General features: G+C 33.2%; 1 protein-coding gene across 5 annotated transcripts; it reads right to left on the reverse strand.

Annotated features, from left to right (window-relative positions):
- Positions 1-272: 272 nt before the first annotated feature.
- On the reverse strand, positions 273-13,885 carry s100z (S100 calcium binding protein Z). 5 transcript variants are annotated; one of them, XM_079846540.1, is made up of 5 exons: positions 10,637-10,681; positions 10,354-10,474; positions 7,818-7,997; positions 7,267-7,423; positions 273-593 (listed from the first exon to the last, which is right to left on the reverse strand). In XM_079846540.1, the coding sequence occupies exons 4-5, from the start codon at positions 7,405-7,407 to the stop codon at positions 435-437; spliced, it is 300 nt and encodes a 99-aa protein (XP_079702666.1). In that variant the 5' UTR covers positions 7,408-7,423; positions 7,818-7,997; positions 10,354-10,474; positions 10,637-10,681; the 3' UTR covers positions 273-434. The 5 variants fall into 5 exon arrangements, with proteins under 5 accessions (XP_079702666.1, XP_079702665.1, XP_079702667.1 ...); XM_079846539.1 differs by having other exon boundaries at positions 10,579-10,641; XM_079846541.1 differs by lacking the exons at positions 10,354-10,474; positions 10,637-10,681 and adding an exon at positions 13,759-13,885.
- Positions 13,886-19,148: the final 5,263 nt, after the last annotated feature.

A 19,148-nucleotide genomic window follows, 5' to 3' on the forward strand; every position in this document is an offset into this window, starting at 1 on the left:
TCATCAGAGACAGAGAAATGTTGCTGCAAGAGGGAGGGGAAGTTATTTAGATTAAAATTACAAGGGCACATGAATAAAAACAAAAACAAAGATGTAAATGGATAAATCATTTATAATAAGCACTGCAATATTCCATAAAAAACAAGAATCATCCATTTTTGATTTCATGGTGACTTTAATAATTTAACAAATGAAAAAAAGACTAACATAGAAGCAGAGCTCACAGAGACGTCTACACACTATCAGAACTATTATTATCGTATGCCTGTAGAATATGAAATTTATATAAAAAAATTTATTTAATGTTCAGGGAAAGAAATCAAGGAAATGACAGCTGCTAACATTAAGGACAAGAGGACTGATAAAATGGTTCATAACAAATGGTTTAATGCATCATAGAGCATTACACATGCAGGGACTTTCATGCATCCGTTTCATTTGCCTTTCTTCTTCTGTTGTTCCTGGAAGAAGTCATTGCACGCAACCGTCAGCGCCGCCACCAGCACGACAAACTCGTTAAAGTCGACTTCGTTATCCTTGTTGGAGTCCAGATCGTTCATGATCTTTTCCACCAGCATGGGGTCCTTCTGAGACTAAACAAACAGAGGATAAACAAAACAACTCAGCACAGCATGTAATATATCAGTTTTATATTGTGCATTTACAAATCTATTGATCTGGTCCTGGATGCTGATTGGTCAAATCAAAGTTCCAGTCATGCTAAAATAATATATATAGTATTTTATATTTTATTTAATATATAATATATGTGTAATACAATTTTATAAAATAAATGTATGTTTTTTATAAATCATTTGCATCTATAAATGCATAAAAATCATTTAGCAAAAATAAACATATTTAGTAATATATATATACTGATTAAAATATATATATTTGATTTCATGTAATATATCAGTTTTATATTGTGCATTTAAAAATCAATTGATCTGGTCCTGGATGCTGATTGGTCAAATCAACGTTCCAGTCATGCTAGAATAATGTATATATATATATATATATATATATATATATATATATATATATATATATATATATATATAGTATTTTATATTTTATTTAATATATAATATATATGTAATACAATTTTATAAAATAAATGTATGTTTTTTATAAATCATTTGCATCAATAAATGCATAAAAATCATTTTGCAAAAATAAACATATTTAGTAATATATATATATATATGGGTCTGAATAATGTTTTTTGTTCACCTTTTAATTTATTTTTATATATTTATATTAATATTCATAAATTATTATATTATTTTATTAATTATATTAATTTTATTAAATAAAATTGTATTTTATTTTTTAATTAATTTTATTTTATAAATTTATATTTTATTAATTCTACTTGATAAAAATATATACAAATATTTATCCAAAAATATATGATACATGATATATATATATATGATATATTTTGATTTCAGTAAAATATTTATTTAAAAACAAAATCATTGAAGTTTTTTTCAGTCTGTATTAAGATTTGTTGTATTCAGCCTTTACAGGCCTCTTGGGGACAATAACATATCACACACACTGATAGGGACTTCTTATTAAAATGTATTGCTTTCGTATGAAGATTGCTTAAGGTTGTTTTGATATGAGCACTAACTCTAACTTATATGTCAATGATCCTGTTGCAATAGTCCATTTCCAGACCATCCAAAAAAAAAATCATCAGATCAGTCTCATGGATGTCCATCTATCCTGACAATATTTCCACATGAGCACAATTTGGGCAAAACCCATACGCCCATCCCAGTAGCGGCTCTGGTGACCACTGAGCCGTGATCAAACCATCAAAGTCCATCAGCCTGTGGCTACACTGTATGATTGACTATCTGTGTGTGTGTGCGGTTAACACATTATGCCACCAGACACAGTTTAACATCTCACTCATTACTCTTTCTGCCTCCTAGTGTTACAGTACACACTCCCGAGAGAGAGAAAGAGAGAGCGAGTGTGTAGTGGCGAGGGAGAGGTGAGAATCTATATCGGGCTGTGTTCCAGCATGTAATTGATGATGCGTAAGCAACAGCCTCCTTCTGATGATGCGTACACAGCTGAGACCCACATCTCATGAAAACACGTCCAGCTCATATTTCACCCAAAACATTAAATGAAGAAAATGAATAATTATGTTACATAAGAAAGAAAAAAAAAACTTGTTTTTGAATCACTCAAATTTTGTTGCATTGAGACATTATTTGCATGACAATTATGCTCATTTGTCCCCATAATCATAATGCAATCATAAAATTCTACTTTTCAGTTTTACTTTTTCCAGTTCCATTCAACTGTATTTTTAATTTAAATAAGTATAAATTAGCATAATTTATTGAAATCACTATGTCTATATATTAGGATGTCAAAAGATTAATCGCGATTAATCGCATCCAAAATAAAAGTTTGTGTTTACATAATATATGTGTGTGTACTGTGTATAATTAAATTTGTATATATAAATACACACACATGCATGTATATATTTAAGAAATATTTGCATACATATACTGTATATATTTATATATAATGTATATTATATATAAATATAATTTTTTTATATATAAATTACACATTTTTCTTAAATATATACAAGCATGTGTGTGTATTTATATATACAAATTTAATTATACACAGTACACACACATATATTATGTAAACACAAACTTTTATTTTGGATGCGATTAATCGCGATTAATCTTTTGACAGCCCTAATATATATATATGTGTGTGTGTGTGTGTGTGTGTGTGTGTGTGTGTGTGTGAATATATATATATATATATATATATATATATATATATATATATATATATAGGCCTATATATGTATGTGAATATATATATATTTATATATATATATTCACACATACACAGTATAGATGCATGTGTATTTATCTATCCATTTATTTTTGCATTATAGTAATGAAAATTGGAGCTTTTTGCATTACGATAATGAATATTTTGGGGGAAAACTTCATGAAAATAATGCTCCCCAAAAATAGGACTTTCCTTCATTCATTTATTTTTAATAATTTAAACATTACTAATTATTTCTTTTTTATTTTGGTGTGAAATATGATCTGAATGCGTTCTTTGTTGGGTGGAAGGCATTCCTTTTCCCTAATCAATTACTGTAATTTTATAATTTTTCCCTTGATAAAGTAAAGTAAGGGATTATTCTTAATTTTTCTGTAATTTAAACAGTTACTTCTGATGTAATTGCATTAAAGCTACAATATGTAATTTTACTCTAAGCTAACCTCTTACAATAACAAAGGCGTCGGTTGATGACGCATAAGCGGAATTATGGAACTTGTCGTCATGCCGAAGGATCTAATAATGTTTATGGATGAATGAATACATTGATGTTTTTAACATGACTGTGGTATGTAGCAGGTTGCGACTGCTAATGAGAGACAGATATCAGCGCCACACGCGAGTCCCGCGGATATAAAGGAATAAGGACATTTCATTCTACTGAACTAACTAACCCGCAAGTGTTGAATTAATACTCATACAGGTCAGTTTATTAGACGAATGAAACTTGAGAGGTAACGCAGAGCTGCTTCACTTGGTCTACACTATCACACTAAACTGCATTTGAGTGTGTTGAAAGTTATAATGTTATTCTGTGTGTTAGTTTGTATGGCTGTATCTAGCAGTAAGCTAGATCAACATTAAAATAACATACTGATCATATTCTAACGTTTCATCATGTTGAGCTATTTAACATTGATTAGTTTATGTAGGCCTACATTTGCTCACCTGTCTAATAAAGTACATGCAAGAGAGGTGTCTCTGTCAAGTCGAAGTTAGTTGCGGACGTGAAGCTCTCGGCATCTCGAAAACGCCACGCTGATATTGATCCTCGTTTTAGTTCTCCTTTTGTCCCAAAGTCTGCTTGCCATGGTCCATAATGTTTGAACGAAACAACAACAGCGTGAGCGTGCCGCTAGACGTAATGTAGTTGTCCACGTCTGTCGCCATGGTTACTATGGCAGTACGAGCGGAAACCAGAGATAACGCGGATATAAAGTCATTGACAGGCGACAAGTGGGACAGGGCGACAGGGACAAGCCATTATTTAAAATTGGAATTTCTCTGAAATTAAACAACTTTGGGAACTTTTGGGATATTACACAACTGCAGGAAATGTATGTGTGAATATATGTAATATATGTAAATATACAAGTGATTTTTGGATATTTTATTATATAAATATTAGGGCTGTCAATCGATTAAAATTTTTAATCGCGATTAATCGCATGATTGTCATGAGTTAACTCGCGATTAATCGCATTTAATCGCACATTTTTTTATTTGTTCTAAATGTACCTTAAATTAATACTTTTCAAGTTTGTAATACTCTAATCAACGTGAGCATGGATAAATATAGATGCTTTATGCAAATGTATGTTTATTATTGAAACCATAGTCAATATAGAGCATAAGGACCAGACATGTTTCAAAGGTCATAGATGTTTTTTTCAAAGAACTTGTTCATGTCTATTAGACACATGTAGAAAGAACAAAGAAATACCAGGTTACCATTACTTCTCTTTCTTTGCACTGAGCAATTTACTAACACAAACATGTTTAGATTTTTGCATGACAGGGCAGCTCTTCTGAAAATGCTAAATTTAAATGTATTATTTATTATTACATTGTAGTTTGTCTCTCTCTGTGCCCATTTTGATGAAGCTAAATTCTCAATAAAACTGTTTTCATTGGTATATTTTACTGTTTCTGTTGTCAAACAACGGAATGAATTTGAAATCGTGACTGAAACGCGACCCATTAAGACATAACCAGCTCTCCCTTCCAAGATGTTAAGTTAATCTGCACAAAAAATCTGATAATCGAGCCGTCGTCTGATGAAATCAAATACACATAAGATAAAGACAATATCCGTGCTCTGATTTCGGCTATACTTGTAAAATTAGAGAAGCAACATAATATCTGTGCTTAACTGAATTAAAGCGCTGCTCCTCCGCGCGAGACGCAGAGAGAGAGAGAGAGAGAGCGAGAGAGAGAGAGAGAGAGAGAGAGAGAGAGAGAGCGAGAGAGAGGTGCGCGCGCGCGTACTGAGAGAGCAGTACCGGTGGTTCCGGTAACGTTAGATTCTCAGAAACTAAATAAGGTTTGGGCGCTTTGTTGAAGGGAAAAAATCGCTAAAGGGGTCTGCAATGTCGCTAAGTTGGCAACACTGTGTATCTCCATTTCTCCAACTAGGGGTTGGGCCACGGGTCAAACAGAAAATACGCGCTGCGTTAATCGCGCGTTAAAAAAATTAGTGCCGTTAATATGATTTTGCGTTAACGCGTTATTAACGCGCTAACTTTGACAGCCCTAATAAATATTACATATTGTAGCTTTAATCGATCACATGAACAATTTTAGTTGATCAATTATTATTATGCACAGTTTAAATGAATAAATAAATGAAGGTAATATAAATATGCTTTAAAATCAATAGATAAAGCTATAAAATGAATACATTTGAGCTTAAATGTTCAATTCTCTCTAACTTTATCAACTGTATAAATTAACTTCACAACTTTAACTTGCAATGATATAGCAAGACTTTTTCTTTTAGTTGTCCTCTTTCATAGACAGATATTTTCTTATTGCTCTGTAAATTGTTTAAATTCGTAATATTTTTCAATCTTGTAATATTCTGCAGAAGAGAGAAGTGAGTCGCGCTGCTTCTCTCAAGAGATATTAATCACAGTTTCACTCTTTCTCAGCATGTGATTGGCTGTTCGCTATGATGTCACACCTAAACTCCTAAACTCAGGATCAAAGCCCGAGTTGACAGAGAAAGTTGATGATCAGCATCATGGTACCAACAAAGCCTGGTTGGATTGGTTTGGTTTGGTCAATTCGAAAATAAACCTGTAACCCTGAGTTTGTTCAACTACCATCAAGGTACAGGCCCCAGGACAGTGTGTGACCCAAGCTCTGTTTTAATGAACTTCGTCTCATTGAGATTCAGATAAAGTTTCCTAATTATGAATGGGGCTAGTTTTATGTAACGATAATGTATCTGATGAGGAAGAAATAATTAATTTAATTCACTTCCTCAGATTTGCAGCCAGCTCACCAAGTGGTCTGTCCCAGTGTGTGAGCTGGAATTACATGCCTGTGTACACAAGAAATGAATTCAACGCAAACACAGTAAACAAGATGAAAAGTTCATGGCAAAATTAACCAAATCATTATCACTAATCAACACGCCGGAACCAAAAGCTCAATCACACGAAAAGAGCGCTAGATGTCAAGATCTTAAATATTAAAAGATGTAATTAAAGGATTATTTAGGGTTGACTAAGCAGTCAGTGAGGTGATGTTATGGAAAGAAAGCGCTTTGAACTCCACGCCAAGAGATTTCCCTCTCGCTCTCTGTGTTTGCGTTCATATAACAGCTCTCATGTGACATGAGGTCAAAAGATGATTTAATTCACATTATTTAAATTCACTTCCTGATAAGGAAACCAAAATGAACCTCAATTTCCATTGATACTAGCAAGAAACAGGCTGCAAATGAATTCATAATTATCCATAGTGTAATAAAATTTCTATACACACTGTCAAAATCCAATATAAATCTTGATTGTGAAAAATGCTCTATGGTAGGTAACTTTTTGCAGTAACACGTACAGTAAATTACTTGTTTTATTAATAAAAAAAGACAAATATATATTTTAATATAACTGAATCAACCTGACTGCATTAGGCATTATTTTTAAGATTAAGGTCAGATAGAAATATTTTCTTATTTCACATTTTCACTTTTAATGCGTGTTTATAAATTTATTGTGATGCCAGTCTATGCAAGTAAACAAGATATATATATATATATATATATATATATATATATAAAAAATAGTTACTTATTTTCTAAATGTGCATATAGTATAAATTCTATTTAATAATAAATATATACAAAATGTAATATATATATATATACATTATTGCATTTATTTATTTTGTATTTATTGATAATATATATATATATATATATATATATATATATATATATATATATATATATATATATATATATATATCCCAGTGTGGATTAAGATTTGCTGTATTCAGTTTTTATAATGCCGGCCGCTTGGGGCCAATAACATATTGTATTCTGATAAAAGCTAGAAAGATCCATGCAAATGGTCAAGCTAAAGCAGAGACTGTGTGAATAAACAGATTTTGGCATTTCTGATTGCTAACCGTGAGGAAGTCGGTGAGTTCACTGTTGAGAAGATCCTTCAGCTCTCCTTTACTGAGCTTGTATTTGTCTCCCTCGCTCCCCGAGTAGTTGTGGAAGACCGTGATGAGCGCATCCATGGCTCCCTCCAGTTTACTGGGCATGACTACAGCAGAGCACCTGTGGAATGGAGAGAAGAGACACGTCCAGGTCAACCCGACCCGACCTGACCTGACCTGACCCAACCACTGCTGGTCATGCATTATACGCAAGACTTTCAAACTTAAAGGTTACATTTTTAGCTTGCCATTTAGTGGCCATATTCACTAATAAACACTGCAAAAATATCAAGATATTTTTCTGAACATGGTGTCATGGCATTTCTATGGCACATGAATTTAATTATCATTCAGTACCATGATGTAGCATATCAAAGTACCATACTCTCACAACCAAAATACCTTTGTTTGCAAGACAGTTCAGAATCATTTTAAACGTAAAAAAGTAATTATTAGCCTTCTTTCAAATATCAACTGTGGTCTAAAGTTTGTTGGCTAAGAGAAAAGTGTCTTACCTCGTTCAGAGCAGAGAAGTGAACTGCGTTTGCGAACAAATTGTTTTCTGGAGTGGGTGAAGTTGTTTATGAGGTGACCTGTGCAGGAAAAGGTCCTCCTCTGTTGCCGTGACGATGTATCGTAGCTCAGGTGTTGCACCATAGTAACCCTGTGATCTTGATCCGCACCCTACCACACACCTGCACAGAAAACACACTCGAAATAAAAGAGCAGCGGCCTCCTGAGAGCCCTCCATACAGACCCACACACCCACACACACACTAACTTCACTTTTATGAGACATTTATGCTCAATGTCTTTTAATCTACTGGTGTTTTGCTGATTTTTAACTTTTTAGTGAATGCATGAAGTTCACACAGGTATCCTACAAATGTTCATCAGATAAACCATGAAGAAGATCCACTAAAGCATCACAAACACAAAGTTTGTAAATACTTTTCTTCATTTTGAAAAGCATATCCATTGTTTTATCATTTAAAATTGAAGTCATTTTTGTGATATATTTCATTTGAAAGGTGTCTTTCTTGTTTCTTCTAAATAAATTACCTTAATTTTTTATACAGTATGATGCAATGACATTCGTTCAAAATCTGGGGTCAGTATGATTTATTTTTAAAGATTTTATTATTTTTATTCAGCAAGGATGCATTAAATTCATCAAAAATAACAGTAAAGACATTTATAATGTTATAAAACATTTATATTTCAAATGCTGTTCTTTTCAACTTTACATTCATCAAAGAATACTGAAAGAATTAATCACAATTTTTACAAATATATAAAGCAGCACAACTATTTTTAACATTGATAATAATCAGAAATGTTTCTTGAGCAGCAAATCATCATATTAGAATGATTTCTGAAGGATCATGTGACTCTGAAGACAGGAGATGCTGAACATTCAGCTTTGCCATAACAGGAATAAATTACATTTTAAAATATATTTAAATAGAAAACTGTTATTTTAATCTGTGTAATATTTCACAATATTATTGTCATGCAATTTCGCACCGGTGAACAAATAAAACTTCTTTCAGAAACATTAAAAAATGACCACAAACTTTTATTAGCCTTATTAACACCAGCAAGACGTTCAGGGTCAACCTGCTTCAGCAGAAAGATTATAAAAACTACCCAAAAGTGTAAAAGTAGCCCAATTCCGTGGGAAAACCTCAGACTTGGCAACACTGGCTACAGTGCAACAGAAGAGAGAACGAAGAACAAGAAAAGATGCTTTTAAACAGAATTTATTTAAAAGAAATGCCTTTAATTGCAATTATAGTATGATGATGGAGATGGCAAAACAACTTCCCATATATCTAAGGCATTCTGGTGCCTAGATATGGCAGAGGCCCCCAGGGCTCTCTGGGACCCCACATGGGGCCTCTGTACACTGCCTGCCCCACTTCAAAATGGCCCACCCTCATGTCTCCATACAGCTGGAGCGCCGAAGGGTTCAGAGTCATGGAATCTGACATCTCACATGATTCAATTTAATTCACGTCCGCAGCACAAATGGTAGGGGCTTCATGTTTAGTAAAGTTGAATATATAAGGTTAGAAAATTATATAGCAATGCCTGCATTACCAAGCCCTTCTAAAGGCGATCAGCATCTCTGACCTTGACGTATACAAAAGAGCTCATTTTGGTCATTAAGTCATTGCAACTGATCAAATAACAAGGCCTATTACCTCTGCCTGGGGAATGAGAGAGAAGATAAGAGACTACTATTAAGGTTCTGTACTTGGCTCATCACTTCACTGGAGCTTGTTTATTAAATCATGTGGTTATTAGTGTTTCATAGAACTAGAAGACCAGTACTCGATTCTGAACACACACACACAGAGAGAGAGAGAGAGAGAGAGAAGCTTGAAGGTCGTCGCTTGGTTGTGTTTCACTTGTGATATACAGTATGTGGTTTAATTAATTAAAGGCCCGTTCACACCAAGAACGATAAAGATAATCATATTAGCATCCACACCAACGCACGATAACATTCTGTTAATTTAAGCACGTGCTACACTTTTGTCCCATTTTAAATGCTCAAGCTCTTTAAAGTCACTTGATTCTGTTTGGCAATATATTTTTTTTTAATCAATCTTTCATCCGTTCATTCGTTATTGTGGTGCAGGACTTTTGACAAAAAACGTTTGGTGTGAACTGGCCTATAGGCCTAGTTGTTTTTGTTCTGTTCTGTCTGGTTCAACGTGTTCGGAAAGGTTCAGTGCTTCGATTGGAAACTCCAGCATCATCCTCCGAGCAAAAGCGTTTACGTCACGACTATTATTGCTCGAAGGAACGGGACATAATGACGTACGCGCCGTTCTTGTTTTCCTAAAACTGGGCTAATAATCCCATGGAGTTTACTCATTAGTTTAAAAAAACGTAATTAATCAGTGAAAATCAAGATTTATTTATATATACAATAATAAAAGAACGAAAAGGAACTTAATAGGCTGTGGTGTCGTCGTGTTTCGAGATCTGTCTTTCTCTCAAAGGATCAAGACGAGTCTATTTTTTACCTCCTGATTTTACCTGAGGGAGAGTGCAGAGAAGGTCGGGATGAGGCTCAGGTGTGTTTCACCCCCATCCCCTCCAAGCTAAAAGTGTTTTCCGTTCCGTTCATTAAGATGATGAAACGTTTCCCTTCGAACTGCTGTGTGAATTAGAGTGAGAAAACCTATTGAATTCGCATTATGAGCAAAGAGTGACCCATAAAATCTTCATTTTTTTCATATAAATTCTCAGTAATTATCGTACTGTAATTGTCTAAACATGATGAAAGTAAACAGCAAAATGCAGCACATAGTTTCCTCACATCTTGTGACGGTCGTTTCTAATGGCGATGTGTTTCTGACCTCTAGTGGCTCAACTTTGGCAGTGTCATTTTAGGATCGAGTTATAATTACCCTATACTTTTTATTCATATTTTTGAGATACACATAAACACTGTCATACAATCCTTCAGATATCATTCTGATGATTATGTGTTCAAGAAACAATTATCAGTGTTGAAAACTGCTTAATAAAAAAATGCTTTTAGCTGCTTAATATTTTTATGGAAAATCTGATCGGCTACATGCTATTCAGGATTCTTTGTTAAACAGAAAGTAAAAAAACAGCATTTGTTATATAGAACTCTTTTGTAACAATATGAATGTTTTTACTGTCACTTTTGATTAGGCCTTTTTGATTTTTGATTTTTATTTCTTAATCTTTCTGACTTCAATCTTTTGATCTGTATAGTGTGTTTTAATGTTTCAGTATTTGTTGATTAAAGTTATTTGGACGGGTTTAGTTTTAGGAGGTAATAAATTACTCATGTTAATATTACTAGGTCTGTGCTACTTGTATAAAGATCACAGTGGTTTAATAGACGTCTGGTAAACTGTAATCCAATGCACTTAAAAAAACTTAAAAATGACATTATTTAATCATAAAAGAGTTTTTCTGGTATTGGAGGCACATGCTGTTCTCCTTGTGCCAAAATACCATCATGTAGCACCTGAAAGTGACATATGACCTAAAAAGAAAACATGAAAAAATAAAATAAAAACACTTACAAGTACAGGAATTAGTCTCAGTAATGTTTACAGGAGCATATACATATTGTCTGCACATCTGCATATACCATCTATTTTGCATTTTATTTACTCCCATAACTGGCCCATAGTAGCGGGAAAAAATAATCTAATTTCTATTCTATTCAAATCTATTCAAAAAATAAAATATTTTGATTAGTCTATAGTGCACACTCTTAGAAAAAAGGTTCAGTGGGGTTCTATATACATTTGCTGACTCAATTTTAAAGAGCCCTTTATGACAAAAATATTCAATATAAGGAGAAGGGTCTTAAATTATTGCTTAAAGTTTTTTTTATAAAAATTTTTAAAAGAAAAACTATATATAGCCTAACTATATATATAGTTTTTCTAATTATATATATATATATACAGTACCAGTCAAAAGTTTGGAAACATACTATTTTTAATGTTTTTGAAAGAAGTCTCTTATGCTCATCAAGCCTGCAGTTAAAAAAAAACAAACAAAAAAAAACAGTAATATTATGAAATATTATTACAATTTAAAATAATGGTTCTCTTTTTTAATATATTTTAAAATGTAATTTATTTTTGTGATGCAAAGCTGAATTTTCATCAGCAAGTACTCCAGTCTTTGGTGTCTTATGATCCTTCAGAAATCATTCTAATATGATGATTAGATGATTTGATACTCAGTTATTATCAATGATGGAAACAGTTGTGCTGTTTAATATATTTTTTTGGAATACTTTTTTTCAGGATTCATTGATGAGTAAAACGTTAACAGCATTTATTCATAAAAACAGCATTTATTCAAAATAAAAACATTTCTAACAATATAAATCGTTACCATCACCTTTTATCAATTTAACGCATCCTTGTTGAATTAAAGTACTAATTTCTTAAAATAAAAATAGTTATTGTTCCCAAACTTTTGAACGGTAGTGTATATTGTTACAAAAGATTTCTATTCTAAATAAATACAGTTCTTTTTAACTTTTTATTCATCAAATAATCCTGAAAAAAGTATCTCAGGTTATAAAAAAACATTAAGCAGCACAACTGTTTCCAACATTGATCATAAATCATCATATTAGAATGATTTCTGAAGGATCATAAGACACCAAAGACTGGAGTACTTGCTGATGAAAATTCAGCTTTGCATCACAAAAATAAATTACATTTTAAAGTATATTAAAAAAGAGAACCATTATTTTAAATTGTAATAATATTTCATAATATTACTGTTTTTTGTTTTTTTTTAACTGCAGGCTTGATGAGCATAAGAGACTTCTTTCAAAAACATTAAAAATAGTAACGTTTCCAAACTTTTGACTGGTACTGTATGTATATATATATATATATATATATATATATATATATATATATATATATATATATATATATATATATATTAATTAAACAAACACTATGTAATTGTTGACCCTCTAGCGGTTAAAAAACAAAATTGCTAAATATTATTGGTTTTGGTTGTGCTTCAGCTCTGTGTGTGGATGAATATGACCCCTCACAATAGTTAGTGCTTTTTTACAATGAACTCTGTTAGATATGGCAAATTATCTGTTCAATAAAACACAGCGCTCATCTGTCGAGTGATAAACATTTCAAATCCCTCAGTTCTAAAAAGTCAAACCAGTATTGATTCTTGTTTTATTACAAGCTCTGTTGCGTTTTCTTTTGGCCAGCAGACGCTCCTGTAAAGCATTTGTTTAAAACGGGTGATCCCTAGGAGGTTTGAGATCAACCTTTCTCGCTCTTTGTTAAATGACCCAACTCCTCTCTAATAACGGATATGACGAGACACGCATGGGCCAACCCGATGTCAGGAATTTACGAGGTGGCTAATTCATGCGATTTTTGCTAAATCTTACATATTTTTCGAGTTGCCCAATTCGTATGAATGACCTACGAATTTGTACGAATGACCTACACTTGACCCCGCCCCTAAACCTACGTCACATGGGCAAATAAAAGGCTATGTTCACAATTTCCCAACTATCCCGACAGGTCTAAAATTGAAACACTTACATCAGGCTTACCATAGTGAACCACGGTTAGACAAAAACATGTTTTGGAAGAAGTATTGATGATGTATTGCTTCATTATTTAAATTGAATTTTAATTTTCAAATCTTTTTACATTAAAAATCTTATCTTATCTTAAAATCAAATCTTAAACATTATTTAAATGATAATTTTGAACAAAAAAAAAGTTATATAGCGTAGGCCTACCTTTAATTAAAACTAAATCCATAAAATGATGGCACCTCTAAAAGGTTCTTGAAGAGCCTGATAGAACACTTTATGTTTAGAACCTTTTCTTCTAAGAATGTAAACTTCAGAACAGCAAATGTGAAATAGTATACCTGGATATTTACCTGGATGCCTGTGTTAACCGTCTGTGAAAGCTGCAGGCTAGAAATCATCGACAACTCACTGCAACCAGATGATGATGAACTTGAGCGCTCCTGAAAGCTCTTTGCAGCAAGTGAACTGCATGGGCTGAAAACCTCCGTCAAGCTGTAGCGGCTTTGATTGAGCATCTGTGATGAGAAACAATGCCAGTTCAAGTCTCACCAGATCACAAAAACACTGAAAACACTTTTATGCTAATGAAAAAAAAAAAAAAAAAACATTGTTATGCAATAGAAAGAGGCGTAGGAACAGTTCACCAGAAAATGACAATTATCATCATTTACTCATTTCAAACCTTGATGCAGAATTTATTTTGTATTTTTTTGTCCATGCAATTAAGGTCAGTGGTGTTCAGCCAGTCTTCACATAATGAAATCGTCAATCTAAAATGTAACATTCCTGCTGGAATACAAAGTCAAGTAAATTTGATATTTTTTATGCATCAATATGAATATCTTGCAAATACATTAACAGTGCTGGGTACTTACAAATTGAAGTCAGTTACTGATTACAAATTACATGGAGTTGTTTACAAATTACAAAAAAATTGTTGTTAGGAACAGAATCCAATACATTTCACATCTTAGGTTATATTCTAACTACTTTTTGATTACTTTTAAATTACTTTTGACTTAACTTGCTTATTACATTGAATTGAATAGGATAAAATTGTACCATATTGATGTAAACTCCACCCACTGGCCAAAAAACGGTATCCGGTGTCGTGGTCGAAGGAATTCAGCGTGTATGTCTTTTCTGGCGCTTCTGGAAAAATCACTTTAATTTATTAAACAGTTGATTTCTAATTTTAATTCTGACTCCATGAATAATTTAATTTAAATTTATTTTCTTAACAGCTGATCAAAAGATGAATTGAGATTTAATTTAGATCTTTGATTATTCTGGACATTCCATACTTTCAGTTGTTAATTCATTATGGACCCAATGCCGCATAGAGATCACGTCGGCCGGATCGTGTTTCTCACGGACACGAACTTGTCAGTTCTGACTTTAGTCAGTGGATGCAAGGGTTTGCTAATACCTCTTAAGTCGGTTGCCTACTGCTCACTCGTACAAAAAAGAGTAGTTTATTTTAGTCATTTCCATACAACTTGCTAAATCAGTGATAGACAGAAATCAAAAGGTCTTCAGATGACGTGCCTACACCGTACTCACACTCATACAAGCGCCTTTAGTTTGACCTACCCTAACTAAGATTTGCTACCCTGGAAATCCAGAGTTTTCGCGAGAGCACAAGTTGAATTTGCTCAGCGAGTTACTCTGGGGTCGAGTAATGATGCTCATTAAATATGCCCTTGTATCTGAGCTGCACCAATCACATCGGGTTATCTGATATAGGCGGGCCAGAGGCGAGCAAAACCGATGACGACAGCGCTGTGACGTCGAAGTCATTAGTAAACATTGCAAGATGGCTATGAGTGAACACCAGTTGGGCCGCTACAATGAACGAGTTAGACTTGGCTTTTTATCTAAAACAGGAACAGAAGACGCCGCTCGAATCGTTCCTTTGCAAGAAGGACGTTTTTGCTGTTTTGCCGACCGGATACGACAAGAGTCTAATCTACCAGTTAGCTCCGCTGGTAGCTAAGCATATGGGGCTTGTTGTGATTGGTCGTAGTGTTATCCAATTGCGTGCAGTGAGATTTTCAAATGCATGCTTGGTGCCGCCCCTCCAGCTGGCCGATTTTCATTAGTCGACGCCAGACCATTAATCTTTCAGATTTAGGTCTGGATTTCCAGGCTAAAGATTTGCGGTATAGCACCAGCCTCTTTATAATCGACTAAAATAATGATTTCAGAATACTTCAGAATAAATCAAGATGTAACATTTATTTTGCCAGGCAGAGTTAAACATCAATTAAAAGGATTGAAAAGAATACACAATATATAACTGATCAGCATAAAATGCAAACATAATTCAAAATGCAGTATCAAAAATAGTTTAAAAGAGTCAGCATACCTGGCAATTGAGACACACAGCAACAGTGTGGGAAGTTCTGTTCACAGATGCTTCCTTGAGTGGTTTGCCAGTTCCCTTTAAATACCCAAGTGGAACAAATGAACAATAAACATCTAGCACCCAAATATTTATTCAGCTTTCGTTGGACCTTTTCTCATGCCCCAAGTGCACACCTGAGTGTGGGGGATAAACATAAATGGTTATCTATTATCTTTATTGGGACATCTCCCACATCAGAAGAACAGGCATTGTTTTCTTTTTTCTGCTGTTGCGGGATTGAAACTCCTTTACCATTCGCACCAGAAGTGTTTATTTTGACCTCACATTAAACAGCTGGAGACAGTAGATTTGTGAGATTTGCATGACTGAATGAGACCTGTAGGGGAGAATATAGTGTGCAGAGTCAGGAACTCAGCATGGGGGGAAGAGATGAGATTGGGCCAGTTGTGTTGTGCTCTCTCTCCCTTAGATCTCTTCTTCAGATTAGTGAGTTTTATTGCAGGTTCGAATTCTTGAATTCAGTCTTAGTAGAAATCCATCCTTACATTGATATAAAAATACAAAGAGAAATAAATAAATTCTTTATCATTTTTATCAACAACATGAAGTGCATTAAACATTACGTTACGTCAGGGTTTCCTAAACTGGGGTTCGTGAAGGAACTGCATGTGAGTTTCATGAAAAGCTAATAGAATAAAATAAATAATACAATTTTTAAATAAAATAAAATAAATCATTTTAAACATAAAAATAATAACAATTATAATAAAAATGTGTTTGAAAGACAAACGCCTTCCAAAGACAGCAATACAATGACTTACTGAGTGCTAATTCAAAATAAAATGAATGTTTAAAACATGAAAAACAGGGAAAATCACTAAATTATGAATGATTTACTGCCATTGTGTGAATAATATATAATCATGTTATCAATAAAAAGTAATTGTAGTCTGATTGTGAGCATTTTAAAATGTAATATAATCTAATTACAAGTACTTCATTTTTTTAATCTGATTAGATTATTATAGATTATATAGAATTATAGTTAGTACCCAGCACTATACATTAATATCTTTAAAAAAATGACACGCTTCACCTTTAAGCATTAAGCTTGTCTATCAGCCTCTGAATGACTCATAAGTGATTCATATTTTTATTCAGTACTTGTATCAATTCTTTTTAACACCAATTTCTGTGATATGTTCATCTGACAACAATTAGTTTACATATATATCCTAAAAACAAATCATACAAATCAAGGAACAATGTCGTTCTGAAGGATGTTGTTTGAGTGAGAAGTGGATCATTATTCACTCAATAGAGAGCGGCTCAGTGGCTGTTTGCCCTCAGCTTTTTTTCTGTTTGAACAAACAACTTTATTCTGTAAAAAAGATTTATGCATGACCACAGTGACACCCGACTGCAACTTCCTGATCTGAAAAACATCAAAATATAAACAAGGGCTTTTCATCTCAGTGAAGGGCTGACAGAAAAGCTATGATTAATGAGAGACAGAATGAGAGAGAGAGAGAGAGAGAGAGAGAGAGAGAGAGAGAGAGAGAGAGAGAGAGAGAGAGAGAGAGAGAGAGAGAGACAGAGAGAGAGAGAGAGAGAGCGAGAGAGCTGGGCTGTACAGACCTACTCAGAGATGGGTTGTTTATTGTTTAAGATGCATTTTCTACTCAAGTCTAGCCAGACAAACATGAATATTAATGAAAATGTTGTGTAATGGCAGTTTATGTAAAGCTAATTCATTCATATTAATAGAAGGTTTTGGAAGGTGCAACAGGAAATGAGATGATGTGGTAAAAAAAATCTGCTGTAATGTTAAGGGCAGTTGCTCTACACATTTCAACATTTGTCTGTTACACAAACACAACGTATAGCGGTTAAAGGAATAGTTATAAGCTTGTGTCATTCCAAACACTTATGATTTTCAACTGTAGAACAAAAATGGAGAAATAATGAAGAATCGTACTTTTGTTTTCCCCCCCCCTATACATTGCAATGAATGGGAACTGAAGCTTTAAAAAGGATGCAAAAGCACTATAAAACTATTAAAGTAATATAAAGTTTATTTTAAAAGTGTAAGCCTTCTGAAGTCCTAAAATGTGGGTGAGAAACTGTTCAGCTGTCTAAATCAGGAAAAAAAATCATTATTTGATTAAAATCTTTTCAAACTTGATCCAGTGCACAATAATGTTGTGAATTATGTTCACAGATTGGACATGGTTCTGTGAAAGCTACAGTAGGACAAACGGCAAGATTTTCAGTAATGACTAAAATGTTATGTTTCTTGACATATAACTTCAGACTAAAGTGCACAAGTTATGGACCAGCTTTATAATATTTTTAAGGTCCTTTTTTGGTGCTTAAAAAATAGTTTTTATTCACTGCAATTGCATAAAAAGAGCATCCAAAACATCAATAAATAAATTCACCTTTTGCTTTCCAAGGAAGAAAAAAAAAAAGTTATACAGTTTTGGAAGAACATGAGTAAATAATGACAACATTTTCATTTTAAAGTGAGGTACATCGCACAGTTTTTTTTTTATTGTAGTATAATATAAATACTATTATAGTATTTATTATTTTCTATTTCATTTTTATTTTAGTTTTCAGTTTCAATCACTTTGTTATGCTTTTATAATTATTTCTTTAAAATGTTAAATTTTATTACTTATTTAGTATAACTCACTGCATTTAAGTTTAAGGTCAAGTTTTCTAATATTTATATTTTATTCCTTCTTTAATTAAATTAAAAAACATTTTTTAGTAAGGCAAATAACAACGTTTACAAACATTGTAGGAGCACAAATCTTTACTTTGACTCGCTGCTAAATTTTATGCAAATATTATGCATAAAACCTTTTCCAAGATATATCTGATCAGACACGGAAATACAAACAGAATAAGTGTGTATATCACAGCCTTGAACTTTGTTATTGTCAATTATTGGCTGTGCATGATGTGATTCCTGCATACTGTAAATACATTAACACCACCACATTCAGCAGAATTAACAATGACATTTAAATTCTGATCATGAATTTTTGTGCATCGTTTGAGACGGAATTTCATCAATGAATCATGTTGATCTCCATTGTTAGAAGTTAGTAATGTGTGCAATACAGATGATTCATATCAAGCAAACAAACAGAGATCTCTGATTTCTTTCTCTCCATTTCTAGGTCAGAAATGAGTGGTGCAGAGACTTAACGGTTCGGCTGGTCAAATGTTGGATCATCCTCGAACTACCAATGAAAGAGCGTTCACACAGACACACACCATACCAAGAGAAAAAGAGTGTGGTGGTGGTGGTGGGGGGTGAGAGAGAGAGAGAGAGAGAGAGAGAGAGAGACGCTACAGATG

Source organism: Squalius cephalus, assembly GCF_949319135.1.
Source record: "Squalius cephalus genome assembly, chromosome: 17".
Taxonomy (NCBI): domain Eukaryota; kingdom Metazoa; phylum Chordata; class Actinopteri; order Cypriniformes; family Leuciscidae; genus Squalius; species Squalius cephalus.